Source organism: Coenobita brevimanus, chromosome 6 (genome assembly GCF_032717465.1).
Source record: "Coenobita brevimanus isolate Jiangsu-jjx chromosome 6, ASM3271746v2, whole genome shotgun sequence".
NCBI classification, from domain to species: Eukaryota; Metazoa; Arthropoda; class Malacostraca; order Decapoda; family Coenobitidae; genus Coenobita; species Coenobita brevimanus.
Window position 1 is genome coordinate 66,741,191 of NC_136959.1, and position 12,159 is coordinate 66,753,349.

General features: G+C 41.5%; 1 protein-coding gene across 1 annotated transcript; it reads right to left on the reverse strand.

Moving 5' to 3' along the window:
• Window positions 1–200: 200 nt before the first annotated feature.
• Window positions 201–11,998, reverse strand: Hmbs (porphobilinogen deaminase-like protein l(3)02640). Its single transcript, XM_080273911.1, has 7 exons — window positions 11,930–11,998; window positions 8,485–8,557; window positions 7,519–7,652; window positions 6,316–6,451; window positions 5,759–5,940; window positions 1,646–1,843; window positions 201–572 (listed from the first exon to the last, which is right to left on the reverse strand). The coding sequence occupies exons 1-7, from the start codon at window positions 11,996–11,998 to the stop codon at window positions 201–203; spliced, it is 1,164 nt and encodes a 387-aa protein (XP_080130037.1).
• Between the last annotated feature and the right edge of the window lie 161 nt (window positions 11,999–12,159).

Sequence of the window (12,159 nt, forward strand, 5' to 3'; positions counted from 1 at the left end):
CCTGTACTACAACAACTACAAACAAAATACCAATCAACCAATTACTGTATTCACATAAAATGTATTTAAATTTTTTATAGAAAAACTGTCAGAGTTTATTACAGTACAAATTTGTAATATATTCATTTTTAATGAGTATACATGATTAGATCCTGTATAATTCAAAGTATTAGTAATTTAATTTCTAAATAAAACCACTGTTAAGAACTGCTCACACTCTGTGCTGCACTGTTCATTAAATTCGTAGAAGGTGGCAAGTTTGGATTATTGGGAGGGAGATGAGCATCATTCTGAGCCTTAGCAGCCCTTAAAATACTCTCTGCTCCTCGACCCAACAGTGTATTAGCCAACGACGAGCCCAATGTGTGTGCCTGTTCCATGCGTCTCTCCCATCCACGCAGTGCCACAACGCCACAGTGTGTAATAATGGACTTGGCTTTCTTTGCTTGATGTTCCTCATTCTCTTGAGATGTATCCGACTCCTTCAGTGTTACTGATGAAGAATCCACCTGCTCCTCTGATCCGTCCAGACTCCAAACACCACCTTTTAAATCCAAGATATCACCTGTCACCTGTAACAAATTTCATAATAATAGGATGTGGCCCATATGGGTGTAAATTCAAGGAGTGGCTGGAGTTATTGCTCATGTAATGCTGTTAAGGAGCAAGCAGCTGGTTACTTTCACCTTAAATGTCTGGACTAATTACTGTAGCCAAGTCTTCAGCTCCTACACTCCTAACAGAGCTGGATTTGATTACAGGTAACTAACACAAATAAATCAATGAAGTACATAAGCATAAGGTGTGCAGTGTTGGTGTTCCATCCCCCTTTAACATGATAAATGAGATACTGGCCTTATCCCACAAGTGTCACGAAGTGACAAGGAGAAGCTGTGTGTGAATGGTATAGGCTGTGGGATGGAAAAAAAAAAAAAAAAAAAAAATGTGATAGCTTGAATGATGGTGATAGGCTAAAGATGCAATGTCCTGTATTTATAACTCTCCTCCAAGAAAGTGTGGTTCTTGATGCAGATCCCTTCAACCATGAGCCAAAAGTATATGAATAACTTACAGTACTTTAGCATGTTAAAAAATACAATTTTGTCTGTAGAGGTGCTAATCCATGCTTTGAAGTGTACAGTGCCTGTAATGAGATACTGTTATATGGTACTTATTCTTTAAAGATCAACTTTCTGATGATGATGTTATGGCCTCTAGGTCATCTGGAAGTGGACTCAATGGACTGCAAAAATCTAGTCCCTTCAGCTGGACACTCAGAAATCTTTTGTTATAGGAATTAGCCTTAGGATGATGATGATGATAAATACTGTATTGTCATAGTGAAGTGCATGAGGTGAGTAAGTACAATGTTCTTGCAGGGCAAGTGTTACACTGAGGACGAATTGCATTTTAATTCCTTCACTCGTATGACACAGCTAGTTTAAACTTATTCTTGTTACCTGCAGATGATTTCATCCAGCCTGAAAGACTCTCCCAGCTTAAGGGGTTACAGCCTTCAATAACCTGTTTAGTGTCTAAGATCTTTGCTACACTGAACTGAATCATCTGGAAGATGTACGAATAAATTAAATATATGTCATCAGACTGATGGGCCTAAGAAGTAAATAAATGCTATAATGATTACCTTGGTATGCACAGCAACTGGTGCTGAACAGCCTCCCTCCAGTGTGCGCATGAAGGCCCGTTCGGCAATGGTGGCCAAGGTGGTGGTGTGGTGTGCTATTCCTGCCAGCAGATCCAGGATCGAAGTGTCATCCTCTCGACACTCCACCCCCAGTGCACCCTGACCCACTGCATGCATGCAGTCGTCATCATCAAGGTACTGACAATAATTACAGATACTGTATTGTCATAGTTATAAGTTCGCCAACAATGGCACTCCACCACCAGCACACCCAAACCCACCACATACGTACAGCCACTGTCATCAAACACCTGACAACAAGAATTACTGGCACTGTAGCTCTTTCATCTTAACTTGGCCCAGATTATCATCCTTTTGCAGGTGGACCTTATTTATACGTCAATGATTTGTTCAATGAAAATGAAACTTCAGCCACTCGAATCTGGGTTATTATTTATTTATTATTATTATTATTTTTTTTTTTTACTTCTTGCTGATACCAGGTGGTTTTATTCAACTTAGGAAAGGCCTCTTGTAGGCTAAGCTTATTAAGGCAGCATGTAACCTCTCCAGTTTGAAAAGCTTGCTTTATGCTGAATGAAACTGCCAGAAGACAGCAAGAATATGGTGAAAAAAGACATAGGATTAAGTGAAAGAATTGTAAATGCGACAAGCTTCTGATTCATAATTGAGGTTAAAGGCACAAAAACATACATTTCTGACTTTAAAAACTTTATAAAGAGATTATGTGCATCTTTTAAGTGAAGAATAGGTGTTAATTCATCAACAACTTTATAATGAGTCAACTTGAAATAAGGACATACTGTACAGTATATTATATTACCCATGTCAAGCCACTTTCCATAACATTCAACTTCATTTTTATTGTCTTAGCCCAATTGCCCACTTTTTCAACAAGTACAAAAAAATAAATAAATAAATAAATAATTTAAATCATTCATCCTCTGATGCAGTGTTGCCCCATGAGGAGCATAGAAGCCCAGGGCTAGACAAGTTGATCCTGTCATTTAAGATGAGAGTGACCAGCCTCACTCATCCCTCAGTAGCATTACATGAGCAATAAACCCCAACCATCCCTTGGATATAAACCTGCACTGGCACAATCCGATTGAAGTGCCTTAATTGCCCAATAAACTACCAAGTGCCATAATTTGGCAGTGTGGTAAATAGTTTCCTGGTGTACAGGGAACCATTTAGCTTGTCACTCAGTGTAGTCACCTGCAGACAGGAGGAGGAGGAAAGAATGAAGGAAAGACAGAGGAAGAAGGATGGAAAGATGGAAGAGAGGAAAGGACTGGCACCTGAGAGAAGCCCTACATCATGTGAGTGGATGGTGAGTGTCCTCACCTAATAATAATAATCTATCTATCTATAGCCCGATGCCCTAATCCCGCAAAGGGTGGCCGCAGACAAAACGCCTCCAAGTCACTCTGTCACCCACCATTTGACTCCCCTCCCCCCAACTCACCCCCCCCCTCATATACTGTACCTCTCAACTCCATCCCTCCACCTCATCCTCGGTCTACCCCTCCCTCTCCCTCCCTCCACCTCACCTACATACACCCTCTTAGTCAGTCTTTCATTCTCCATTCTCTCTTGAGAGGAGCATGTGGAGTAACGTGGAGGACAGGTTGACGAATGAAGAAGTGAAGGAACGTTGTGGGGTAGATGTGGATGTGGTTGAAAAGATTAGGAGAAATACACTGAGGTTTGGGTTTGGTTTAATAATAATAATAATAATTCATCCATCCATCATCCCATCCTACGTTGCCCCATGAGGAGCATAGGAGCCCGGGGCTAGGCAAGTTGGTCCTGACATTTACAGTAAGATGAGAGTGACGAGCCTCACTCATCCCTGAGTGGCATTACTTGAGCAATAAACCCCAACCACCCCTTGGATATAAACTTTCACCAGCTCAATCTGACTGGAGCACCTTAATTACCCTCTAAACCATCAGGTGCTATAATTTGGTTATATGGTTACCACCCAGCATAGTAAATGCTTTCCTGGTGCACAGGAAACCATTTGGCTTGTCACTCAGTGCGGAGTCACCCACAGGCAGAAAGAAGAGGAAGGGATGAAGGAAAGAAAGACAGAAGAGGGAGTGCAAAGTCACCCGTAACAATAATACTGGTATTAATAATAATAATAATAATAGGTGGGGGCACTCACCATCCATTCACTTGATGTAGTGCTGTTCTCGGGTGTCTGCCTTTTCCTCTCCTCCATCCTTCTTTCCTTCCATCCTCTTCTATCTTTCTTTCCTTCAATCTTTCCTCTTCCTTCTGCCTGTGGGTGACTCTACACAGAGTGACAAGCCAAATGGTTTCCTGTACACTAGGAAACCATTTACTACGCTAAGTGGTAACCATATGACCAAATTTTGGCGCCTGGTGGTTTAGTGGGTAATTACAGTGCTCCAATTGGATTAAGCTGGTGAAGGTTTATATCCAAGGGATGGTTGGAGTTTACTGCTCACGTAATGCCACTCAGGGATGAGTGAGGCTGGTCACTCTCATCTTAAATGTCAGGACCAACTTGCCTAGCCCCGGGCTCCTACGCTCCTTATGGGGCAATGTAGGATTGGATGATGATGATGATGATGATGATGATTGATGATGACGACGACGACGACCATCATCATCATCATCTGGACCTCCTTTCCCACCCTACGGCACGGTGAGGAGCAGCAACGTCCTGAGAGCCTAAGTTTGCCCAGTTTGATGGGCCACACTTCCATTCTCTCATCACTCAAGCCCCCGGAATCCTGGCTCCAACAGACAGGCCAAAAAAGTTTCACCACGTTCTGTAGCTTCACATGTACCCATCTGGTAGAGTCAATCTGAATGCTGTCATGTTAAAGAGGGGTGCCAAATCCCTGATCATGCACTTCTCCTCACAATATTCATCCAGCCAGCTTGGTCTCTTGTCAGTCCCCTGGCCTCACTGACTTCCAAACCTCTCTTCCTCGCACACTCATCCACAGTATCCCTCCACCTTCTTCTTGGCCTACCTCACCTCTTCCCTCCTTCAAATTCACTCAGATACAACTCTTTCACCACTATTGTTATCCACTCTCTCCACATGACCATACCATCTCAGTACACTCTCTTCTATTCTGGTGTTCACAGACTTCCTCACGTATCACATTATTTTGTATCCTATATACTCTCTGTATTCCACATACATTCCTCAGCAGTCTCATCTCCACTGCTCTCACTCTCGACTTTTCATTTTCATGCCACACCATAATTTCATATCCATATGTTAAAGCTGGCACTAACACTCCTTCATGTAAGCCTCGCACAGCTGTACACTTTATATGCCTTATTATTTACGATCTTACAAACTAAAAATGGTCAGTTAGTATATTTCTCTTATCACACATCACCCTTGAGCAGTATATCATGGACTTCCGCGGAAATGATGTGGGTCAGACTGAGGCAGAGCATGGGAGGGGGGGGGGCAATAGTGATGCTGCCAGCCCGCCACCAACCGACACACGAACACACAAACTGTGCAGACAATATGGCCGCTCCAAACTGAGGTCAAGTAGTCCGGACCGCTTCTAGCTCTATCGGAGTTTTCCCAATATATAAGAATTTAGCCTGGTCGGTTCCTTGACTCAGGTAAAAAGTGATTTCTGGTATATTGAAGTCCACTGCAGTGAGGTTTTACTGTGCTCCGGATAATTGAAAGTTTACTGTAATAATAACAACACAAATGTAGAAGCAATCAAGTGTACACAGACTGATAACACAATCAGAACTGTATCATCCGAAAGATGAGAGTCATAGTTATCTGCCTTAGAAGAGCCAGACTGAATGAAAATCCTAACCTAAGAAATGAAAATACAACCAAGAGACCTAACACAAGAATGGAAGATACAACTAAGAGACCTAACACTAACATCAAAAGTGAAAGATACAACTGGGGTATGAATTGAAAAGTGGATGATAGAGTGAGTCCTAACAGATGAAGCAAAAAGTGAAAGATACAATGAAAGTCCTAATCCATGATGTGTAAAGTGACATATACAAAGAAAGTCCTTCTCTGAGATTTGAAAGATACAGCATGTCCTAACCATTTACCTGAGAAATACGATCTGACCATCCCATCCTAAGGACCCCAGCAGCAGCCAAGATGAGAGCAGCATAGTCATCTGCCGTGTCCAGCTTCCTCAGTCGAGTGTTGAGGTTCCCACGCACACTCTCAAACCTCAGGTCAGGATACTTTCGTTTTAACTGTGCTGCTCGACGCACAGAACTGGTTCCTGAAATAGTGCATGATTTATGCAGGTGGCACATAAAGAATCCCAACATAATCTTTCTTACCCACAACAGCACATTCACAGAAGGTAAGGAAAATTAAGAGCAAGTCTGTGGATCGTGGATGTAACTGAGAACATAAATCTGAGAAGATATAATGCCTAGGAACTTGCTCTCACTTTCATGTGCCACAAGGATATAAGGCTGTTTGCAGCATTAGTACTGCATTGAGTTGCACTATCTATACAACATAACAAGGAGGATGGTTTCCATCCCCCTTATCCCACCTCTAGTGACACACAGAGGGTCTACATGGGTTTCATACTGTATTTCTTGCTTGTCCACAGGAATATCTGCGTCATACCTGACATAAAACTAACCAATAACAGAAGCTTTGGGAAGCGTTGCCAGTGTGGCCGTGGGGTGTGATGGGTGCATGATGACTGCATCCCGGGGATCCTCACGCTCTGACACACACCCAACCACCAGACCCTCTGGCAAGGTGGTTGGCAGGTCCTGTAGCAATGGCAACACTTTAATCTCTCAACCAAACTACAACTTAGATTTAAAACTGACCCTTCAATACAACAGGTCTCTCTTAACTAGAATATACAGTACCATAACTGTCTGGGAGTAGCAACCATTAACACAATGCCACAGAGATAATCAAACTGAAGGGATTAAAGATTACTGACAATATTTAGGGGTAATATTATCCTTATATAACTTGAAAAGTTGTAAACAAATACAGTACACTATATACTGGCTTCAACATAATCTTAAAGTGAGTCATGATCAATTTTCAACACAATACAAGTATTCGTTTATGTATAACTTCAAAATAAAACAATTTTATGTAAACAATAACTACCCTCTGAGGCAGAATGAGGTCACTAGCATAGAGAGAGTGAATGCTATTCAAGGACAACCTTGAATCATTGCCGACACAAAAGGATTCTTACCTCCATTTTGTCTCATGCTCAGTCCTAATATTGTGTTTGTATGGGAAGGGACAAGAGATGAGTATGGATAGGAAGGAAGGAAGGATGTCAGGAAGGAGGGAATGAAAAAGAATGGATGTGAATGAATAGGATGACAAGAATGACTGATCGAAGGTAGGAAAGAAGGAAGGGAAGAGGGATGAAGGAAAGAAGGCATATATCATAACAGCAATAAACAACACAATGCCTCAAACTTACCATATCAGGTAGAGGGTAGACTTGGCTCTGTCTCCAGCATTATTTCTGTTATTGTGTTTCCTGATCATAAAAGGACATTTCAAACTGAGGACAGAGAGAAATGAAAGGGAAGAGAAATGGGAGAATAAGGAAGAGAGGAGGGAGATGTAAAGATGCAAGGGAAGACACAAAAAGGAAGGAAAAAAAAATAAAAGGAATGAATCAAAACAACGAATGGGAGAAAAGATGGAAGGAAAAAATGAAACTGTATATACAGGAGGAGGGAAGGAAGGAAGGATATACTGTATTAAAAAAGTCAAAGAAGCAAGGCTGGAAGGACGATAAAAAACACTAATCATAATAGGAAGGAAGTGATGGGGAGTGTGAAGAAGGAATGTGACTGACCTTCAGTGAGTGCACCACCATATCCACCTGACCCTCCTCCAGCGCCAACTCCAGTTCCTTTGTAAACAAACTCTTGCTTCCAATCTTTGACAATGCTACACTGAGGATCTTGTCTCCTTTGGTCTTCATTGTAACTAGAAAAAAAAAAAAAAAAAAAGAAAGAAAAATTCTGAGCCATGAATACTAGTTTAAATGATTTTAAAATCTTTCAGCAAAGACTGAGACTCTCACAGGGGCCAAATGTTAAACCATTAAGTTCAATTATTATTATTATTTTTTTTTAACTTTAGTCACTGCCAAAATATTTCACTGAGATTGCTGAAGAGGCCTCATAGACAGAAAAGATGAAAAATAGTTCCCATCAACCTCTATATTATCCATAATCTACATATTATTCAGGCAATAACATACGGGTATTCAACTTTGCATAGGGCTTTCAGACATGAAAAGTCAACAGTGCAAAATGCCTAAAGAACCTAATGGTGGAAAGGATACAAATGACACTGATTTATCAAGACTTCAGTTGTCAAAGCACAAGTATATTTTCCCTCAAGAATTTTGTTTTCTTACAGCTTGCCAACTCAGTATTGCTTAAAAGATGAACACTTAGGTAAATGTAGTTGACAGCCCCCAGTACTGTACACTGAGAAGAAACAGAAGTGTCTTGCTGCCACGAAATGCTACAATTCTTACTCATCTGTGAGTCAGATATACAGTACAGTATACACTAGTATGTTCTCACTATACATCACTTTCTTCTTTTTGTGCTATTAAGACATCTGATTACAGAATATTGCTATGGTACCTATGAATCTGATGTGCCACTTCCCGTGTTTTATAGTAGCTAGCTACAGCCTAACTTATTTGTATGGAAAAAGTTGTGATATTCTGGAATACATTCGTGACTAACAGAGGACTGCCTGTTGCAATATGTATTCACCATTAAATACCAGTACCTGTACTTACTGATTTCAAACTTGAGCTGTGGGTGAACTTTCTGAAGTGCATCTCTCACCATGTATGTTTGCTTCAAGGCCAACTGTTGAAAATAAAGAAGAAAAAGCACATTACAATACAGTATAGTACAACCCTTTAATTTCACCACCACCATCATCATCAATACCATGGTTCCCATTTAATCCATCTAAATTCCTGGATTCATTGTACTGGCTAAAAAAAAAAAAAAAAAAAAAAAAAAACGGCACCAATGCTTAATGATGTGTTACTGCATCTTGCAAGACTGAGACAAAAATGAACTGCAGGAAAATGAAAGTACAGTAAAACCTAGATATAACGGACTGCAATACAGCATACTGGAATTCACTTTTCTTGGAATCGAGGAGCTGACCAGACTAAATTCTTATATATTGGAAAAAGTCTGATAAAACCAGAAGCAGTCTGGACTGCCTGACCACTACAGTTTTGTTCACCACAATAAAATTAATAAAAGACATGTTTATCAGTGTACAGTACAGTATTATTATATACAGTATACCATTGGAATATTATTGTGAATGTATAATACAGTACAGTACTGCAATGGTAGTGAAAAACCATTGGTGTGATCTGGACTAATGTCTAATATATTGGAAAAAGTCTGGGTTAGCAGAGGGAAGTCCAGATGTCGCTTTTATCGAACTTTCGCTTTTTCAGAAAGATCTGGGCCCCAATTACCGTAGTCTGTTACAATGAGGTTTTATCATATTGTATGAGTGTGGCTGAGTTTTAGGAGAATACAGTACCTGGTATATTTCTTTTGCAGTTGTGTAATAACTGAAATGAAACTTAACAAATTAATCACACTGTCCAGGCCGGGATTCAAACTCAGGCCCCCGCACTCCAAATATACGCACATTACCACTGAGCCAAACAGAGGATCCCCACTTTGCCCATGGGCAATGCAGGCATTTATGAACCTCATTACATCCCCCTTTTCTCCCCTTGGTGATTAATTTGGTGAGTTTCCGATACACACGATAAAGTAGCACTGGAGGCCACCACTGGGGATGCTGCGGATCACACCGAACAGCACATCCCCGAGATGTAAGGACAGGGACGCTGTCAGGTCACCAAGGAACATCATCAAATTGCCAACCAAGCCTCGCCTCACATCCCACACCACTGCCAACCAAATGTAATAACTGATATGAAACTTAACAAATTAATCACACTGTCCTGGCAATGATCCAAACTCAGGCCCCCGCACTCCAAATGCACACATTACCACTGAGCCAAACAAAGGATCTCCACTTCGCCTACAGGCAATGTGGGTATTTATAGACCCCATTATAGTTGGCACTCTTTCTCTCTCTCTATCACACACACACACACCATGAGGTGCTTAGCCACAGTGCTCATCTCTGTAATGTTGGCTCTTGAGCCTGTGGCAGGTTTTTCATCCAGTATCCAGAGATACAAAGCCACACACACACACACACACACACACACACACACACACACACACACACACACACCAGAAAATATACAGTACCAGGAAGCTACATAACACATGGTTGAAAACAAGCAAATCCACAAGCACCTCCTTCCTGCAGTCCTTTCACCAAGAGTGCAATATTTCTCTCTCTCTCTCTCACACACACACACCAGAAAATATACATTAGCTACCGTACTGTACCTTACATAACAACACATGGCTGAAAGCAAGCAAATCCACAAGCACCTTCCTGCAGTCCTTTCACCAATAGTGCAATATTTTTTTTCTCTCTCTCTAAAACACACACACACACACACACACACACACACACACACACTGCTCGCTGGCTCAGTGGTAGCGTTCTCGCTTGCAATCTGGTAGGCGGGAGTTCGCGCCTCACTCTGGTTGCGAAAAGTACTGACGAAGTGGGTGGTTACTGTCCCCCTTGAGCAAAGGAACGTGTGTGTGTGTGTGTGTGTGTGTGTGAGTGTGTGTGTGTGTGTATGTGTGTGTGAAGGTTACAGCCTTGCCCTTAGATCAGACTATATGAGCTCTCAGCTCCCTTCCAGGGGGGTAAAACTTGACGATCACGACCATCAAGTGATCCTGACCAACCCAGTGAATTACACACACACACACCAGAAAATATACAGTAGCTACCTTACATAACAACACATGGCTGAAAGCAAGCAAATCCACAAGCACCTCCTTCCTGCAGTCCTTTCACCAATAGTGCAATATTCTCTCTCTCTCTCTCTCTCACACACACACACACACACACACACACACACACACACACACACACACACACATTCACCCCTCCCTCCCTTCCTCTCACTCATTCCAAAAAACGTCAAATCATGCTGACTACCGGTACAACTTTAACAGATCAATTTTTTCAAGATAATTGTGGAGTTGCTCTGAGATAAGATTGTTTGCTGCCAATACTGTATTTTTATTTGGTGTATGTATAACTACAACTACTATTAATAAACAATAACTACTGCTGCTAATACAGCAGTAGTTGTCATTGTAGTAGTGGTGGTGGTGATGGTCAGAGGAGGAGGAGGAGGAGGTAGCATAGATTACAACGCCAGCAGCAGTACAATAATAGTACTGATGATAGTTGATGACCCCAGCTGCATGAGTACTGTACGTACGGTATTTACCGGTTGTATGTGTGTATGCACAATTTGTTGTTATTGACGTTACTATTCCTACTGTTGTTCTAGATGTACAGTTTACAGTTTGTTTCTTGTTTTAAGATGTGTGGCATAGCCTATACTGGTAGCTATATGGGAAGAGAGGCTTGGAATGATGAGAGGGAAGGAGGCTTGGAGGGGTGAGGGGCAGGAGAGAGGGAGGCTTGGAGTGATAAGAGAGGAAGGCTTGGAGTGGTGTGAGGGAGGAAGGATTGGAATAGTGGGAGGGAAGAAGGTTTGTAATGGGAGAGAGGTTTGGAGTGGTGGGGGAAGGGATGGAGGTGTGGCGTGATGGAAAGGAGGAGAGTGGGGAGGGAAGGGATATGATAAGAGTGATGAGAGGTAGGGAAGTGTGGAGGGACTAGGTTGTGAGTAGTGTAGAAGGGAGGTAGGCAGGATGGTTTAGATTGGTGGGAGGAAAGGGGCCTTGGAGTGTGGGAGGCTCATTCCTTTATTTTTCACGACTGTAAACAAAAAAGCAATTACGGTATATATAAATACATATTTTATCCAAAGGTTAGAAAATCTCAGTTAACTTCATTCACGTTTATGATTATAAAATGGCACTAATGTTTCCCAAATACCCCCCTGAGTTTCTAGAAGCACTGTCCATCTGGGAAACCCTGACAGCCTCAGGTGGATCGCGATTTAAAAAAAAAAAAAAAAAAGTAGGAATAAACCGGGAAGGTTGCTCAACAGATATTTTAATCCCAGTGTAACCAAGCAATATGTATTAAGTAAATATTGTCAGCTATATATATATGTATAGTCTTACCTCGCTTTCTCTGGAGCCAATTCTGATGAGGTTTGCATCTTTAACACAACCATTGCCATTTGAAGCCATCTTGAACACTAACTTTAACCTACCACAACGCTTGCTGCCAGCTGACTGCCAGCTGTTTCGTTCGCGTTCCTGTGATTATCGTCTGCATCCATTGATTGCCATATTGGATGAACTCAGTTATTAAATAATTTATTTTGGTCTTATGTAATGTCGACATGTTG

Coding starts and splice junctions, on each gene's coding strand:
- Hmbs (XM_080273911.1), bottom strand. CDS start 11,998: ATGGCTTCAAATGGCAATGGTTGTGTTAAAGATGCAAACCTCATCAGA. Junction 6,452..7,518: donor TGGTGGTGCACTCACTGAAG/GTCAGTCACATT, acceptor CCATTGCTACAG/GACCTGCCAACCACCTTGCC. Junction 1,844..5,758: donor GGTCAGATCGTATTTCTCAG/GTAAATGGTTAG, acceptor AATTATTGTCAG/TACCTTGATGATGACGACTG.